General features: G+C 49.9%; 1 protein-coding gene across 2 annotated transcripts in view; it reads right to left on the reverse strand.

The window, feature by feature from the left end:
• Positions 1-322: 322 nt before the first annotated feature.
• NIM1K (NIM1 serine/threonine protein kinase) overlaps positions 323-18,080 on the reverse strand; it is a 65,283-nt gene continuing 47,525 nt past the window's right edge. For both annotated transcript variants that reach the window (XM_046000806.1, XM_046000807.1), the window contains exons 2-4: positions 16,646-17,659; positions 3,211-3,479; positions 323-1,143 (exon numbers count right to left, since the gene is read on the reverse strand). In XM_046000806.1, the coding sequence (XP_045856762.1) occupies positions 394-1,143; positions 3,211-3,479; positions 16,646-16,937 (1,311 nt within the window). In that variant the 5' untranslated portion in view covers positions 16,938-17,659 and the 3' untranslated portion in view covers positions 323-393. The remainder of the gene's footprint in view (positions 1,144-3,210; positions 3,480-16,645; positions 17,660-18,080) is intronic.

Raw genomic sequence — 18,080 nt, forward strand, 5'->3', positions numbered from 1 at the left:
ACAAGGCCCTAACGTGGGGCTGGCAGGAGCGGCTGTCACTATCTCGCGCTGTACGTACGTGGTTTTTCGTCAGTGCCTTTGTCCAGCCCTGGAACATCCTGCACAGGGGAGCAAGGGCCCAGCCCATCCCATTGCTTGCTCTTTCCTCTGTACCTGGAAGAGTGCCTGGCCCATAGGAGGCACTGGGTAAATATTTCTTGATTAAACAAATGAATGACTGCTAGAGGTTAAGAACAAGAGAGCAAATCTAGACTTTGTTGGAAGGGGGGGAAATGCATATCTTAAATTTAAATTTATTTAAAAATTACAAAAATGTCTCCACCCAAGTTGTCCATGAAAAAATTTAAAAGCAGCAACAATGCTCTTGGATAATGACCAGCAGTTTAACGCAATTTATAAAATTGAACAAAATTTAGATGTGTGTCTTATGCCTCTATAGACACGAGACCCTTTCTTTAGGTCCCTGTCTTTAGGGTCCGGCAGCAGCATTATCGGGACGCTTTCCAAAGCCTTCTTCCTTTGGACTCTGTGCAGGACGATCCGGTAGACGCCCGTGATGGAGCTCCGGGAGTCTCTCCCTTGATTGTTGCGGATGTGCTCTTCCGTAATACCCAAATGTTCTAGAGCACTTTTGACCTCATTTTCTTCTTCTTTGAGTGTGCCGGTTTCAGACAGATGTTTGGGGTCCAGCTGGAAAGGCTCCAGAGGGGTGGGGTACGGCACTCCCTGCATCCACTCGTTGCTCATGATGGAGTCGATGCCGTGCCTGTCGGCTGGCACGGGCTGGAGGACCCCGCGGATGAGGCGGAGGCAGGGCGCGGACACGTGCTGGGGCACACTGTACGCGCCCTCCAGGATGCTCTTCTTCAGCTTGGCCACGGTCTCTGCCCGGAAGGGCATGGTGCCCGTCACCATGAAGTACAGCAGCACCCCCAGCGCCCAGATGTCCACATAAACGCCCACGTAATGCTCGTCCCGGAAAAGCTCGGGCGCAGCGTAGGGGGGCGACCCGCAGAAGGTGTTGAGCATTTCGCCTTTTTTACTTACGGTGCTGAATCCAAAGTCACCCACCTTCACGCAGGTATTATTGGCATAAAATACGTTTTCTGCCTTCAGGTCTCTATGAATAATTTGGTTCTCGTGCTGTGGAAGAAGACATGGGGAGAAGTCATCGTTTTCAAGGTTGAACACCAACACAAAATAATAAAGGCGTCAGTTGCTCTGATGTTTCACTGTTGTGAGGTGCTGATGGGGTAATAACACCAGTTCCACGGACGTCAACTTAACTCAGACCTGTGACGCCCCCCCCCCCCCCCCCCCCCCCCGGCTGCCTGGTCCTGACCCTTAGCAAACATGACACCCCCTCAAACAGACCAAAGCTTCTGTTCTTCCATGGGACAATGGCAGGAGTCTGTCCCACACATGGGCCTTGGGAATTAGTGCCAGAAATGAGGCCCGGATCTTTCAAAACTTCATGTTCTCAAACACAGTGAAACTAATCCTTCCTATTTGAGGCCATAAATCTTTTTTCTTTTTTTTTCTGGCTGAGCAGTCTCTTGGCGAGGGCCAGCACCAAGACGGTTCAGAACCCTCCCCCAACTTTTCAACCATGCTTCTTTGTGGGGGGCCGGGGGGCTCTTTGTCTTATAGAATTCAGTAGAAAGAGAGAAAGGCTCGATTTGGCAAGGTTCTAGCAGCAGGTCCCCCTGCGGGTGGCGGGCGCATGCCCCACCCCCACTCTCATGGTCTGGATCCAGACAGACAACCTTGGGACCCCTGACGTCCTTAGTCCCCAGGGCTCTTGGGAGATGGTTTACTGTTACTTTGCTGGGCTTCCTGGGGTAAGAATCCAGGCTTTGCAGCCTGATGGCTTGGTTAATTCTCTGTAAAGTGAGTTAGCGACAGCCGCCTGCACAAGGGCTGCATCTCAGGTGCTCAGCAAGGTCCTGGCACGGGGTCAACACACTCAGCGGAACCCGGATCTACAGCCATGATCCTCCCTTCCTCTCTTCAGGGACCAGGCAGCTGGGAGAAATGTCAGGGCACAGAGGCGCAGAGGACTCAGCCTGATTCTCTTTAGCTCTCCCCCCCAGTTTCCTTTCTACGGAGGATGTGGAGGACTCTTCGCATCTGTTCTATTGTTTGATCTGTGTCCTGCCCACTCCCTGGGCCTGGGAAAGTTCATGGCAGCACAAGGCTACTCGAATGCCACCCGTGGCACCGCGAGTCTGAAACACCCACCGCCGTTACAGTCGGGCTCTTCTCTCTTGGTCCTTTTTCCCCTCCCCTTCTCTCTCCTGATGCCTATCTTGGGGCTCCAGGTCACTAACTAGTGATTGTTCAGGAAGTCTCTGGTCCCAGCCTCACCCCACAGCGCCCAGTCAGAGGAATGAACTAGAAACAGGTTCTCAGCTCACTCAGTACCCAGACAAGTGTTTCTCTTCTGCCATCTGGGTAAAGAGGACAGCCCAGACTTGTGGACTAACGGAGCCATGGAGGTGGTGGTTAGGCCCGTGCCTCAAGCTCCTCTGTGTGCGCACAGTACAGCCAGTGGCAGAGAGGGCAAGTGAGAACCAGCTCTTGGAGGAACCAGGGGTGGGGGGGGTGGTTTAGGAGTCCAGATTTACCTAAAGAAATAATCTGGGAACTAAGGTAAGAATAGCATCACCAAATGTTAATCGGAAGAGCATGGAGGCAGCCAGAGCTGGAGGAACTCACCAAAGGCAGGAAGGATCTGCGTGAGCTGATGTGAGATTGAAGAATATTCCAGAGAGAGGCAAAGCTGAGCAGAGACATGAAGGGTGGATAGGATTTGGAATGTGACATGGTTAGAGGGGACAGAGTGTCCTACACACACACAGACATGAAGACAGGGCCAAGCAGCAGAGAGGAGCGGGCTCTCTGGTAGTGGAGGACAGGTGTGGAGAAATGGTGGTGGCCAGGGCCAGAAATGACGAGGGTCATCTCATTACTGGGAGTGACTCCTGCCAACTGCCCCAGGAGCCAGGAGGCTGCCGTGTAACTGGAGATCCCTGGGTGTTGCTTCAGAGGTGAGTGTGATCTCATCCAGACTTCGGACTCTCACAGATGGGACACCTGTCAGCCCTCACGGGACTAAAGCCTCCCCAGACGCCTGGATGGTGGTGAACCAAAGCCCATGCTCCACTGTGGGGAGTGTGGGAGCAAGACTCCTCTCCTCACCCCACTCACCATGTGCTTCACGGCAGACACAATCTGGGAGAAGATGAGCTTGCTTTCTGGCTCTGAGAGCTTCCCTTCGGTGCTAATTTTTCCAAAGAGTTCCCCACCCCCTGCATACTCCATGACCAAGTGGAGCTTGGATAGGGTCTCCACGACTTCGTACAGACGGATGATGTTGGGATGGTGCAGTTTTTCCATGCTGGAAATTTCACGGGATAGTAGCCTTTGGGTTTTCTGGTCTAGCTTGGTCTTGTCCAGGATCTTAATGGCCACCTTTTCTGGGAGAAAAAAAAAAAAAGTCAAAGGATGTGCCAGTATTCATAGGCGCATAGAGAGATTTTGAAGAGGGAGGGAGCTAGATTGGTCCCTTTATTTCATGAGACACAGAGGGCGAACGGCTGTTTCCACGCTCACAGAGCTCTTCGGTGGTGATGACAGCCGTTCTTGAGTTGACATCAGTCCTCGTCCCTGGGGTCAGGGTGAGTCTTTCACACACAGATTTTGATGCCAAATTCCGTCTTCCAAGGAAGCTTCAGTTTGTAATTCAGTTTCTGATTTCCTGGATAAAGTGAAAGATTTTTGCTTAGCCCAGACAGGCCCTCCTGATCAGACCCAACCTATGTCCTCTGCCTTGTCAGGCATCACCCCTGTCCACAGTTACCCCTGCCCCACACAGAGCTGTAGTCCAACCATTACACAACCGCTTGTTGTTTCTGAAAAGGGACAGCACATCCCAGTCTGGGGCCTGTCCCTATCGGGAACATTTCCTCTACCTGGCTCCCCACTGCTTCCCTGTTCTTTACGCAGGTAAGGCCTGATGAGCCTTGCGGGCTAGCCTCGGAACCAGCCTCTTCCAGGACATTCTGCTGTCCGTGTGTTCTCTGTATGATGATCTCGGCACACTGGCCTCTACATGTTGATTTCTTCTCTGTGTCTCCCTCCTACTCCTTCTCTCGTGGCTACATTTTATCTGACTTTGTTCATGCCAAGAACGTAACATCACTGTGCAGTCCACACCGGCACTCAGTGTGTGCAGAGTCCCAGGGAGGGCACGAGCCAGGATGTGGGATGGGTCACCAGTCTGATCGTTCCAGACTGTAATTTGCTATTATGTATTGACATATATATTGTCAGAATGGCTGCACATTTTGACCTAGCCATTTCACCTTTGGCAATTAATCTTAAAGAAATCATAATCGTCTGACACGTGTACAAGACTAGATGTGGAAGACTTCTGTGATGTCAGGAACAGCATCCAGCCAGAGAGAGGGTTAAAATGATGTCTGGTTCATCTGTCTCTGTAATAGTACACCGCGCAGCTAGCCACATGATGTGGGTCCTTATTAAAATGAAGAGATTTTCAATAGAGAACAAGTGAGAAAAAATACAAATACACATTTGCATACATATACACTTATACAAATACAAAATACAAAAAGATCTGGCAAGTAATGCACCAAAATGTTTAAAACAGTTATTAATAATGGGATCATGGGTGGTTTTTTAAAAAAAAATTTTATGTATCTGTATTCTCTAATTTTCCTACAATTAATTTATACAATTAACATAAATTATGTAATAGAAGTGGTCAATGTTTGAAAATGATGAATGTACTCCCAAGTAAAACAATTCATTTTTTGGTTCGAATTGGACCGGACTTTCTTAGGTAAGGAAAGAAGGTTCCAGGCAAGTAAAGGAGAAAACAGGATTGCAGGGCTCCCTTTGACCCACTTGCAAAACAAGTGTTTTGAAGAACTTTGGCACAGTGGTTGTGGGCATGAAAACCGATGCGGCTGGCTTGAAATCGGAGCCCTGCTGGTGCTGAAGGTAGGTTCACTAGGGCTTCTGGAATGGAAAGGGGCAGGGTCCACTGGCGTCGGATGTGACCCCACTCATTCTGGAGGAGGTGATACTGGGGAGGAAGGAGATGAGCCGTAAGGGAGAAGTAACCCTTGGGGTTTGCATAACCGCTGCAGGCAGCGAGTCCCAGAGACGGACCCCCACCACCGAGCCCGGAGGGGCATGCCACTGCCCGGCTCGTGGCTTTTCTACCCTTCAGTTTTTAGGGGTAAGATTCACTCGAGCTGCTTTCCAGAAACGGGAACTTTAGGTTTGGGTAGCTGATAGCTGAGCTGCTGTTGTACGGGCTGGAGTAAAGAGCACCATCCTTGAATCTGGCAGAGAGTCTGCAAAAGAGCCCGCCCTTGATGCTGACCCCGATGTCTGCGAGGGCGCACGTCCCCTCTGCGGCTTGGCCGGCAGCCACAGCCGGTCTCCCACACTGCGGGCACCCAATGACCAGGTCATGGAGCGGTCAGGCTGCTGTCACAAGCCTCCCCGGAGCACAATCCTTGTCTTATTTTATTTCTGTTCAACATTTGAGTGGCTATTGGCAAGGCTGGCGTCCCGGAGTCTGGACTAGAGTAAGGTAGGAGAGGGGCTATGGGGGCCAGGGGCGGGGAGTGGAAAGTGGAGCTTCTTTACACTCCATGCCCTGGGCACCCAGGGGCCTCATGTTCCTCCCCACCTGCTTCCTCCACTGTGTGTTAAATCAGATGCTTGCCGTGCTTCATACCATGAAGGGATAATCATAGAACCCACTGTAGAAGCCTGGGTACTGGGAATGGTCATCAAATGGCAGAAACTGCCCTTCCAGGAAGAGTGAGGTCTCCACGTCTGCTCCTCTGACGGGCGGTCAGTGAGCACAGCGGAGCACCTACGTGCACCAGGCAATGAAGAAGACACTGTTCCTAGTCCAGTGAGGGACAAAGACTTTGAAAAAAAGCCCCTATTACAAGCGCAGCCCAAGTGATGAAGGAGTACGCCTTTTCGGAAAAGGACCCTTGAGCTGTGGCCAAGAGGTGGGCCGGGCCTGGGCGAGGGATGACGTGTGTGTTTGAGGACGTGAGGGGAGCCCACTATCCTGGACACAGAGAATGAGGGCAGTGGGCCCAAACCAGCCTTGTGTGGTCAGCCGCAGCAGCAGAAAACCCAGGACCTTGGAGGCTATTTCAAGAAAGGCAAACTTTATCTGGTGGACAGTGGCAGACGGTCTGCGGGTTTCAGGGAGAGTAAGATCATCTGATTTCCATGTCAGAATGAACACTCTGGCTGCATTGTGGGAAGTGGATAGAAGACCTGAGAGCAGCCTGGTGGTTTAGGTGGTTATTATAGCAATCCCACAGAGAGGAGGACCCTCTTGGTGCAGGCATGGGAGAGAGAGAGAGAGAAAGAATAAGAGAGAGAGAGAGAAAGAATAAGAGAGAGAAGAAAGTGATCCTCTCTTTCTCCAAATCTAATGGAGAGTCTGACACAGGTCCATGTAGTGGGCAACACATTCCTTAAACTAGGACTTGCAAACAGTATCTTGAGGGGGCCAGGGTGGAGATAGGGTGGCACACTTATGGGAAGGCAATAGGGATTAGTGGGGACTGTGGAGTGCTAAGGAGTACATGCCCCAGTGCAAACTCCACTCCAGACAGTTGTCCCTGTTTAGAATGGAGACACAGTGTTCTCAAATCCGATTTTTTTCAAGAGAAGCCAGACATCATTTTTATGCAAATGCTCCAATTACTAAGTATCAGCAACAAATTCTCATTTTTAGACCGAGAGTGGACCAAGCAAAATCTGTCTGTGGGACCAAAGGGACAAGGGGAGAAAATAGATATCAGAACACAGAGTGCTGTGTAGAGAAGTTTGCCATGAGAAGAGCTGAGAACTTCCTTCCAGACACTCGGCCAAGCTGAGCCAACCTTACTGTGAGAGGCTGAGAGAACAGAGATCAAACCCTCTCCTTCCTTTGGTCCCCTGCAAGAGACCAAAGCCAACTGGCACCCGGAACTAAGGAGACATGACGCAGCCGGGGGCAGAGAGCAGAATGAGGGTGGAGTGTGGATCTGGGGAGGAGGTGGAAGGTGGCCCGCACAGCAGGGTAACAGGGGTAATGTGAGAGGTAATGCGGGCATAAAGCAGCGGGCTGTTACCCTAGTCTGGGGTCAGTGAAGACTCGTACGCCTTTCTCTGGAATCTGTTAGCTAGAGGGAAGTAGAGGAGAGGCGATAAGAGGAGGTTCTAATGGTAGGGACGTGTAGGAGAGATCTCGAACCAGGAAAGACCCTGATACCTAGGGTATTGGTCTATATAGCTTCTGATTGGCTTTATCAATAAAACACCTTTGAGCACTACTCTAGTATATCTATTTAGAAATTATATATGTGTACTACTAATACACACATTTTAAATACATATAAGCATAGATATTAAAAAGAATGACAAATAAATATAAATGGCAATTCTAATATTGTCTTCCGTCATCCAGTGAATCATGTTGGGCATCCCCTGGGGAATGCAGACCCTACTCTGGAGACCACTCAGGGTCACCAGTGACCCCCAAGTTGCTAAAACAGATGGTCAGTTTTTAGGCTTTATCCCTCCCCCTTGAAACACTTTTTTTTATCACTTGGTTTCTAGGGCAACACACACTCCTGACATTTCTCCTAGCTCTCTTTTGTCTTTTTATTACTGACATGTAGTTGAATATGATGTTATATTAGTTTATGTTATAAATATAAATATGAATATGATGGTATATTAGTTAGGTGGGTCTATAGTGTTTCGAATCCCACACATGACTTAGCGCTCACCTCCGTAAGGAGTCACTGTACGACGTTATTACAACATCACTCACTACATGCCTGTGCTGTGCTTTTCCTCTCCGTGGCTTATTTTGTAACTGGAAGTCTGTACCTCTTAATCCTCTTTGCCTCTTTTGCCCATTCTCCCACCCCTTTGCCTCTGGCAACCACCAGTTCGTTCTCTGTATTATTTCATTAATTAATTAATTAATTTGTAAAGACTGATTTATTTTGGAGAGAGAGATAGAGCATGTGTGCAAGTGGGGGAGGGGGCAGAAGGAGAGGGAGAGAAACAGACTCCCTGCTGAATGTGGAGCCCAACACGGGACTCGACCTCACAGCCCTGAGATCATTACCCTGAGCCAAATCCAGAGTCTGATGTTCAACCGACTGAGCTACCCAGGCATCCCGTGTTCTCTGTAGTTAAGAATCTGTTTGTTTTGTTTTTAGATTCCACCTATCAGTGAAATCACATGGTATCTCCTGCCTCTCCTACTTCCAAGTCTCATTGCTGTGTCCTTTGATCTCCATAGCCTCTGAATGTTGGCTACCTGAAGGCGTCGTCCTTGGACTCCTTCCCTGCAATCATTTCCTTAGTGATTCCAGATGTATAAACACGTCTGCCTATATGATCTCTCCACTTAGTTGTCTTAGTTTGGGTTCTGCCTGAAGCAGAGCCTGAGGCAGGGATTCAGGTGGACGAAGGAGGTAACCTGGGAAATACAGGTAGAATGAGGAACAGGGATGGGAAAGGAAAGATGGCCAGTAAATGGTGTGTTACTAGGCAAGTTAGCAGTCACCGTGCTAAGAGTTACATGCCTAAAGACCATGACGGGGTATTTATACATCAACTGCTGCCAGTGATTGGTTGTCAGCTGCTCAGGGGGATATAAATTCCTGTCTATTTCTGGCCTCCCAGGCATGTGGGAAGAGCAGGCCCCGGCCGGGAGAGAGCCCAGAGGCTAGGAGATGGGGAGACTGGCACGTGGGGGGGGGGTGTCAGGCTTGCACACAATGATGTGCTAAAGCACTAGGAGACATGGGGGAGGGAGGAGGCACCCTCAGCCATGTGTAACAAGCACGCACGAGAGAACATGTTCAATACTGTGCTTCCGATCTCCCCCTGCCCCAAACCTGGCCCTCCCACAGTCTCCCCGGTGTCAGCAAGTGGACACTCTAATCTTAAACTTGCCCAAACCATGAGTCTTTGAGTATGAGTCCTCTTTAACATTCTGCTTTGAATCCGTTAGCAGATCCTGTTGTCTCCACCTTCTAGACACAGCCGGAATCCAGCTGCTTCTTCGCACCCCACTGCTATCTTCCTGCTCCGAGCCACTGTTCCCTCTTGCCTGGATGACTGCACTACGCTCCTCACTGATCTCTCTTTTTCTACCTTTGACCCCTTGCAGTCTATTTTCAACTGAGCAGCCAGGGTGATCCTATTAAAGCATAAGCCAGATCGTGCCAGGTCTCTGCTCCCTCAGAGGGCTCTGGTTTCACTCAGAGGAAAAGCCAGAGTCCTTCCTACGACATAATGACCCCACACGATCTGGTCACCGCTGCCGCCTGGCTTCATCCCCCTGGCCATTCCCAGAGTACCACAGGCGTCCTGCCTCCTCAGGCGTCATGTCCCCTCTGGCTGACAATGTCCTCCCCCACATCAGTGACCAGAGACCGCATTTCTTTCAGGTCAGTGATCGCCACCTCGGTAAGGCTGTCCTGGCCAACTTACCTAAAATGTGGCCTCACTGTTCCCTATCCTCCCCCCCTCCCGATTTCCCTCTTATCACTTGTCACTATGGAACAGAGTGAGTACTTTCCTGGCTTACCTTTGTCTGTCTCTCCCCACTGGAATACAAGCTCCATAGGACAGAGGTTGTTGTCTGATTTGTTCATCATTGTACCCCAGTCCCTAGAAGAGGACCTGTTACAGAGTAGGAGCTTGACAACTATTTGTCGAATGAATGCTCTCACCAGTGAGTAATATTATCACAGAGTAAACACAATTTGGCACTGAGCTTTTTCATTTATTATTTTGTTTGTTCCAGGCACCTTCCATGTTCTCATGGACTCTTCATAGTCCTGATTTTTAATGGCTGTATCACCTTCCACCCAGCATATATGCCATCATTTACCTGACCATTTTTATACTGTTGGATCACATCAGTGATTTATAGTCCTTTGCACTATAGATAACACCCTAAGGAGCATTTTTGGGTTCCAATGTTTCTATTATTGGACTTATTTTTAGGATGGATTCACTGAAGCCACTAAGTAACCATTTTTAAAATAGGAAAACAAGCTTTAATTGCTGTTTTAATGAAGGTTGTTCAAGAGCAGATATTCCTTCTTTCAAGGCTGTGGGCCTTCTCGATGAAGCTTGACTCAAGACTGCATTATCTCCAGTCCTGTCTGCCAAGAAGGCACCGCAGAGAGGACCTACCAGAGGACACTGCTATGCATTGCTTCCTCGAAAATCTCTTCTCTGCCACTGCTGGGTTTTCATGAGACGTTCTACACTAACTTAATTCACCAAATACTTGTTGAATAGTTATTATTTGTAACCACTGGGGAGAAACTCTAAGGATCAAAATGCTTCAATGACACCAAGGAGCCTATAACCGAGATTTTTTTGAAGATCCAAGATTTTCACTATCCCCTGAATTTAAGCCCCAAATCTTTATTTCCTATTCATACTTTCTTTTGAGCTCCAACCTGGCTGTTGGACTCCATGTCGGTGCCTCCAAATCCTTACTCTCAAATCCGTTTCTTCTCCTACAGACACTCTTCACTGCTGAGTCATTAGAGCTGGAAAGCTGGGGGTCACCTTCAGTACCTTTTCTCTTTTCCTGCTCTCACCCATGCAACTCTCCGCAGGGTGTTCCAGTATCCTGAAATATTTCTCAAATGCTTCCCTTTCCCTCCATCCTTTCTGTCACTTGTTTTGTTTTGTTTTTAAATTTTTTGTGAGGTGAACAAATCCTTTTTTTTTTTTTTAAATATTTACTTATTTTAGAGAGTGAGTGAGAGCACGCAGGGGGAGGGGCAGAGGGAGAGACTCTCAGGCAGACTCCCCGCTGACCGTGGAGCCCAACACAGGGCTCGATCCCACGACCCCAAGATCATAACCTGAACTGAAAGCAGGAGTCAGACGTCCCACCAGCTGAGCCACCGTGGTGCTGCTCTGTCACTGCTTTAGTTGAGATGGACATCGTCATTCATCTGAACCATCAGACTAATATTTTTTCTGACTTCTCTGACTTTTGTCACACTCCAATTTGCTTTCCTCACTGAAAACTAATCCTATTAATCACCTGTATGAATTGCTTGCTTACAGTTCCTCAGTGGCTTCCCAATATCGAAATGACAACCCCCAAATGTGCAAGAAGACCAGCCCCTGTCTGCATCACCCTCTGGGCCTTGCTCGCTTAATTCCTTGTAAACCTCCAACGGCTCCCTTCCCTGACTCATAGGTCCTTGCCCTTCATAAACCTCAAGGCCTACTGCGAGCCTGTCCTGCTCAGGACCCTCTCCTGCTGCCCTTGGGCGCACGGAGCACACCCTTTGGCCTTACTCTGTGGCAGCTCCTACAATTACGGCCCTTCTCCATGACCTACCGCGAGTTCCCAACAGGCTAGAACTCTATCTTACTCATCTCTCTAAGGCCCAGAACAAAATATGGGCCCAGGAGAGCTTATTGTATAAGCTTATTCTTTTCCTTATTGTATAAGGAAGGGTTGGGGGGGGGGGGCATGAATGAACAGATGAATAAGTAAATTGAGAGAACAGAAGAGTTCTAGAAATGTGAGACCAGACAGAGAGACAGGAAGACCAGGGAAGAGGAGGTCAGGAAGAGCAGCAACAGAGAAAGGGACGGGCACCCGTGGCCTCATTTACTTTTGTTTGTGACAACAGATGGAAAATAAAATATTCAGAAGCCGAGTGCATCATCTCTTTTGAGAAATTTCTAATCAGCTTAAAAGGGGACTCATAGCTGCCCTATCAGCTTGCAAGGCCCAGGGAAACCTGAGCTGTTAGCTATAAAAATAAACTCCAGCCAACAGGGGCCTCTCCTGGAGCCTTCTTCCTAGAGATCCATCCAGAACAGCTGGGACCCTTTAAAACTACCATCCTAGGGGGGCACCTGGGTGGCTCAGTGGGTTAAGCCTCTGCCTTCAGCTCAGGTCATGATCTCAAGGTCCTGAGATCGAGCCCCGCATTGGGCTCTCTGCTCGGTGGGGAGCCTGCTTCCCCCTCTCTCTCTCTCTGCCTTTCTGCACTTGTGATCTCTCTCTCTCTCTCTCTCAATATCTCTGTCAAATAAATAAATAAAATCTTTAAAACAACAACAACAAAAAAACCTCTACCGTCCTAGGAGCTGCTCCTGGCACCCAAACCCTCTGCTTTCCTGAGAATCCCTCCACTGTCTCATCTAGGTTGCCCACACTTCCTAGAAAACCTGATGACAATTCTGGGCCAGCTGGCTTTGTATGGGGACCACATTCACACAATCACTGTCCATGTGACACGGTCTGATGGGGCCGGGCAGTGGGACAGCTGTTTGAAATGCCCAGCGTGGCTTTCTAAGCTGCTCACTAAGCCACTTCCATCTCTCCTCTTTCAGAAATGAAGATTTTGGAGGCATGGGGCATCTGTCTTTCCATTCCAGTCAGCTCAAGGCGGCCAAAGTCCCCCCTCCTTCTCTCCGGCCGTCTCCCAGTCCGAGACTCCATCTTCCAGTACCTGAGCCCCTTTCTCTTGCCTGAGCCCTCACATCCCTTGGCATATGGGCTCCCCACCCCAACTCCCTTCTCAGCTGCTTTCATTGTCACCTTCCAGCTGCTCCCTAACTAGGGGCCTCGCTGCAGGCAGAACCGCAGAAGAGAGGTGGGTGCAGCTCTACGACCAGGCCTTTACGGGATGGGCCTACGGGGGAGGCCCAGGAGTCATTTTTCAGTTGCTCAGTGACCTGTCATTACATTATCTGTTGCTTAAACTTGCTTGTTGAGTCCATTTTCCCACTGTCTGGGCTTTGGGCCTTCCTCCCCTCTTTTGCACCCCATAGCCAGAGGGTGACAGCGAACCTCTGACCGGCGGGCTCGGCTGGGGCGATTTGGCAGTGCGGAGCACATGTGGGTGAGGCCACTGACCGCCCAGCTTGCACAGCAGGAAAAGGCCATTGTCTCTGGAACTCAAGAAGCCAGGACTCAGTCAGTTTCGCAATGCCGCCGATGGGAAGCCTGTGGCGTTCGAGCAGGCAATGACTATCTAAATCCCCATTTCTGTTGCTCGTCTCTTCTGCCCTCCTCACCGAACAGCCTGTCTCCAGGCTCACAACTTTCTGGCTCCTGGCTCGTGCTGATTTCTCGCTTTGACCAGTTATTGCCTCCATGGCGGACGTGTCCGTCGATTTGCTGTGCTCTCTACTACTCTCCCCTCCCGGAGACACCGGTCAGGACCTCAGACTCTGCTGACACGGTCATGGGGTCATGGGACGTGTGACTTAGAGGCTGCAGCTGACTTGGTGTGGGCGTGCCCTTGCACTCAGCGGCGGCCTGGCGTCAGCTGGCTGGGGAGCAATGGCATTCTTGGTCAGATGTGGGCTGGCACAGGACGAGGCCAGCAGTACGGAGACGGGTAATAACGCCTGGGAGACCATGCAGACATGGGATCAGCAAGAGCCATTCCTGGCCAGGAGTCTTCTGAGAGCGACGCAGAGAAAACCGCTCTGCTGAAGGAAGTCTGAAGATCAAACACTTTCATCAAGGGAAGTAGAAATGAAAAACCGTGAGGCCCCAGAGAAAGGAGGGGTGGAGAGAGTAAGAGCTTGCAACTCGCTCTGCTTCTCCTCTGTGGGCGCACGGAACTCCCCGGTCCACGATGCCCCCCCTTTCCACATGCGCTAATGTGAGTGATTCTGTTCCATGAACCCAGGGATGTGTGACTCAGCAGGCCCAAGGAACCCACACTTTTCTGAAATCAGACTAATCATAGCATTTAATGAATACTTACCGGCTGCTCTAAGGCACACGGTAGATATTCAATATATCACATATTTAAGTTTTACTCATGAAGACACTGAGGCACAGAATGATACAGTCACTTGTTCAGGGTTATGCAGTGAGAGATAAAAAAGAATGGGAGTTGGGGCGCCTGGGTGGCTCAGTGGGTTAAAGCCTCTGCCTTCGGCTCAGGTTATGATCCCAGGGTCCTAGGATCGAGCACCACATCGGGCTCCATGCTCGGCGGGGAGCCTGCTCCCCCGCCCCGCCACCGCCTGCCTCTCTGCCTACTCGTCATCTCTGTCAAATAAATTAAAAAAAAAAAAAAAAAAAAAGAATGGGAATTCCACCGAAGTCTCACGGATTCCAAAGCTAGTAACTTCCCACAGTATTCCGTGCATGCCCTTCTGCTACTTAAAGATGCAGCTGTCACTGAGACACTAAGCAGGGAGAAGGACTGGCAGGAAGGAGGCTGCAAGATGGCCCCGGGCTACTTTGCAAAAAAAAAAACGGGAGGACCAGAGGAGGTCAGCGCTTCCCAGAGGGAGCCTGTAACACTTGTGGGGCATGGAATGATTTTCGTGCAGGGAACCCGCCTTAGCCAGCCCTGAATCACTGCCTAAAAACACTATTCCTGTTAGAGTTAGTCTTTAATTCTCCTGAGTAACACAAATAGAAAGTCTCAGATTGGCTGTTGGCGTGGTTTACTTTCTATTACTTGGTGATTTTCCCTGAAAACTTCTTGAAAGTTGCTGATGAGTGAGAATCAATCTTCAAAGTTCTCACCATACACAAAAAAATCCTAACTCTGTGAGGTGACAGATGTTTGAAGCAACTTCATTGCAAGAATCATTTTGCAGCATATACACATATAAAATCACTATGATGTATATCTTAACCTGCCCAATGTTATATGTCAATTATGTCTCAATAAAACTGGGAAAATACATAAATAACACAACTTTTACATTTGTTTGCATAGTACCTATTTTTACCATTACCTTCTACTCAGAACAAGTGACATTGGTTTTTCATTATGTAAATAATATTACATTTCTTTTTGAAATAAGTTTATTTAAATAAAAATACTGAGTTGTACCAATGATGTCTACTATGTGCCATGTACTTTATATATGTTGTTTCTGATTTTCCCAACAATTCTAAGAATCATTCTCTCTATTTTATGGCTGAGGCAACTAGGGACCAAAGGGGAAGTGCCTAGTAAGGGACTGCAGCAGGACCTGAAACAAATTTGCCCAGTTCTGAGGTGCCTCGTCTCTACTGCCCCCACAAGGTCTCCTCGCCCCTGGAATCCAACACCTGAACGCACACTCAGGAAATGGCTCCAAGTTGGCCACACCCGGCGGCCTTCGCTCGCACTTCGGCCTCACGGCCTGTCTGCTGCACTGGACACGCTCCTCTCCCGGTTTGCCTTCACCCACCTTCTCCTCTCCCCTTCCTGATCATGTCTTCTGCCTCAATTTCTGGCCTCTCTCTCCCCGTGTCTTAGCCTCGTCCCTCATTCTTGCTCCAGACCATGGGTCCCAATCAGATTCTCGTGACAGCACTAGATCTGCTTCTGTGGGTCAGGTCAGACGGTCCCCGGCTGCATTCTGTATGTGAGGAAGCACAGGCTCCCAGAAGTACTGGCATTTACCAGGGCAAGTCAGGAGAGTAGCCGAGACGTGAGGACGTGTGGACCCAGACACTTGGTCTCCGAGCAAGATGGAAGGAGACTTGGAGCCCCAGTGACTTGGGAATACATGTGTGTATGTGCGGGTGTTTTTACATCGGGGCCACATATAGGGATGGGATTGGGGGTCAGAGAAAAAGAAAACCAAAGACAACTCTAATATAAGAAAAGAGGGGCCCTGGAGATACGGTAGTAGGCTGGGGCCAAGGTGAGAAAATGTCGGTACAGAACTCGCGGGGACAGTGTGGAGTCCGTGGGCTTTAGGAAGTTGGTATTCCAAGTTGCAAGTGTACTTTTCCTGCCTCCCAACTCCCTTATGAGCATCTCCAGGCTTCAGCTAAGTTTCAGGTGACCCGGAGAAGTGCCCACACTGGGCTCGGCCAGCAAAGGGCTGCTGAGCTCCCTGCATAGTTCCTCCCTGAGGCCAGAGTGGAGGGCGCTGCTGGTCTGGGGTCCAGAGTGTCCGGAGCCGAGCCATCAGGAGTCTTTGGTAGACAGCAAGGAGCCAAGCAACAATGAGGGCTACAGAGTAGCGGGAACAGAGAAGGTCCTGAGATCCAAAGCCTTTCCCCCAGATATAACAGAAGCAGCAGCCTTGGGGAAGGAGGGGAGCCTGAACCCTGCTATCCACTGACAGTGGTGACCTGGGAGGTCTCCTGTGCCATCCTGTCTGTCTCACACACACACACACACACACCCCCGTTATAAATAAGGACTTGGAAGATGAACCGCCCGGGCACCAAGCCACACCCACTCCACTTCTCCAAGGCCTGCCTGGAGAGGACAGAGTCCCCTCACTTGGAATGAGTTCATCCACGTGATACGGTGAAAGTGTTTTCAGAGTCAAAATCTTTCAAGATTGAACTGCCAAAACAGTATTTTACCTCTTTGGATCTCAGTTTCCCCATCTGTAAATGGAAATAGAAATACTGACCTCACAGAGTTCCTGTGAAAATCAACTGAGGTAATAATGGAAGGTGTGAGGGGACAAGGCTTGCGACCCTCAGGGCCTCGGTGATGTCGCTTCCCCCGCTGCCCTGGCCCTGGTCTCCGACCCCCTGCCCCAGACGAGCTCCTGGTACCAGGGGAGAGGATCCTGGAAGGTCAGATCCTACCTTTGGTCAGGGAGTGAATCCCGAGCTTGACTTGGGAAAAGTTCCCACTTCCAATCTCCCCTCGGATTCGGTAGAAGCCAATCCGTTTCCCCAGCGTGATCTCCCTCAACACCTTCTCATCTTGGGACATGTCCTGCATCAGCTTCTCAAAGGGTGTCAGCTGGCGGGGCTGCCCATCCTCCTCGTCCTTGCTGCACTCCGTCTGGCAGCCACTTTCCACGCTCTCCCGCCGGTCCCATCTGGCGTAGTGGGGGGTCACCAGGCCGCCTCCATGCATGTACACTGCAGTCATCGTCCACCACAGGCTAGCATGTCCGTCTCAGCCGAGAGGCTCCGGTGGAAGGCAGGTGAGGAGCGGCGCCAGGGCCAAGGGGGTGGGCGAGGGGAGTTGGGGCCTGTCAGAGCCCCGCGTCCACAACGGCTGGCCTGCAGGGCACGCGGTCCCCTTCGTGGCTTCAGGGAGAGGAGGGCAGAGGTGGACAGGCCGGCAGAGCCTGCCCCGCCAAGCAGAGAGGTGCCCCCCTCACTGCGGACATCTCACCCCTTCCTTCATGATGCACGGCCCAGGTCTCACTGTCCGGCATGCGCACATCCAGTCACCATAACCACTTTCCTGACTGGGCTCCAGGAACCTTCTGGCGGCCCATACGATCTGATGCTCTGTGGTAGGTGCCCGCGCCCGAGACAAAGACTCCAGTTTGCTATTTCCTTTGACGGCCCGAGAATCTTCCACTCTGGTGTGTAAGGGCCCCTCGGAGGCCCCCAGGTCCCCGCTGCTGGCCTTCAGCAACGACCCCCTTCATTTTGCACTTCTCCTGCCAGAGAGTTGCAGGGCCCCAGGGACCCAGTGATCTGGACCCCAGGAAAGAAGAAACTTGCAAATCAGCCTTCTGGTCACACGGGCTGCTGGAGAAGGATTAAGTCCCTGCAACGTCACTTTAGCCGGCCTTTATTTAGATGAGCCTTCCTCTAAGCCGCGAGCTGTCTCAAAAATTTGGCAGGTGCTGATTCATCCTGAAAACAGAGAATAAGAAATTTATTTGCCTATGCTAGTGTACTGTGCAGGATTTATAATGAATATGAAACTGCCTTATAAGCATTGATCTAAAAAAACTACACAAATTTCAGTTATGACTCTCAGTAGTAAATGTTTGATTATGTACAATTTACTAAGAAGAAAATGTACACACACACACACATACACTCCTCAAGCTACATTTTAAAAAAGGCTTCACAGCCTGTAAATATTTTTAGCAAAACTATTTTTCTGTTTCTTGACATTTAGGAAAATATGCATGTTGCCTTGAATTGCTTTAAAGCCAGACTTCTAAAATAGTAATATAGCACTAATTATGATAAAGATTTCCTATTAATACCAGTTTTCAAAAATTCTTACACTGATTCAAATAACAATGTGTGTGTTATATTTCCTGTT

The sequence above is a fragment of the Meles meles genome, chromosome 3 (genome assembly GCF_922984935.1).
Source record: "Meles meles chromosome 3, mMelMel3.1 paternal haplotype, whole genome shotgun sequence".
Classification (NCBI taxonomy): Eukaryota; Metazoa; Chordata; class Mammalia; order Carnivora; family Mustelidae; genus Meles; species Meles meles.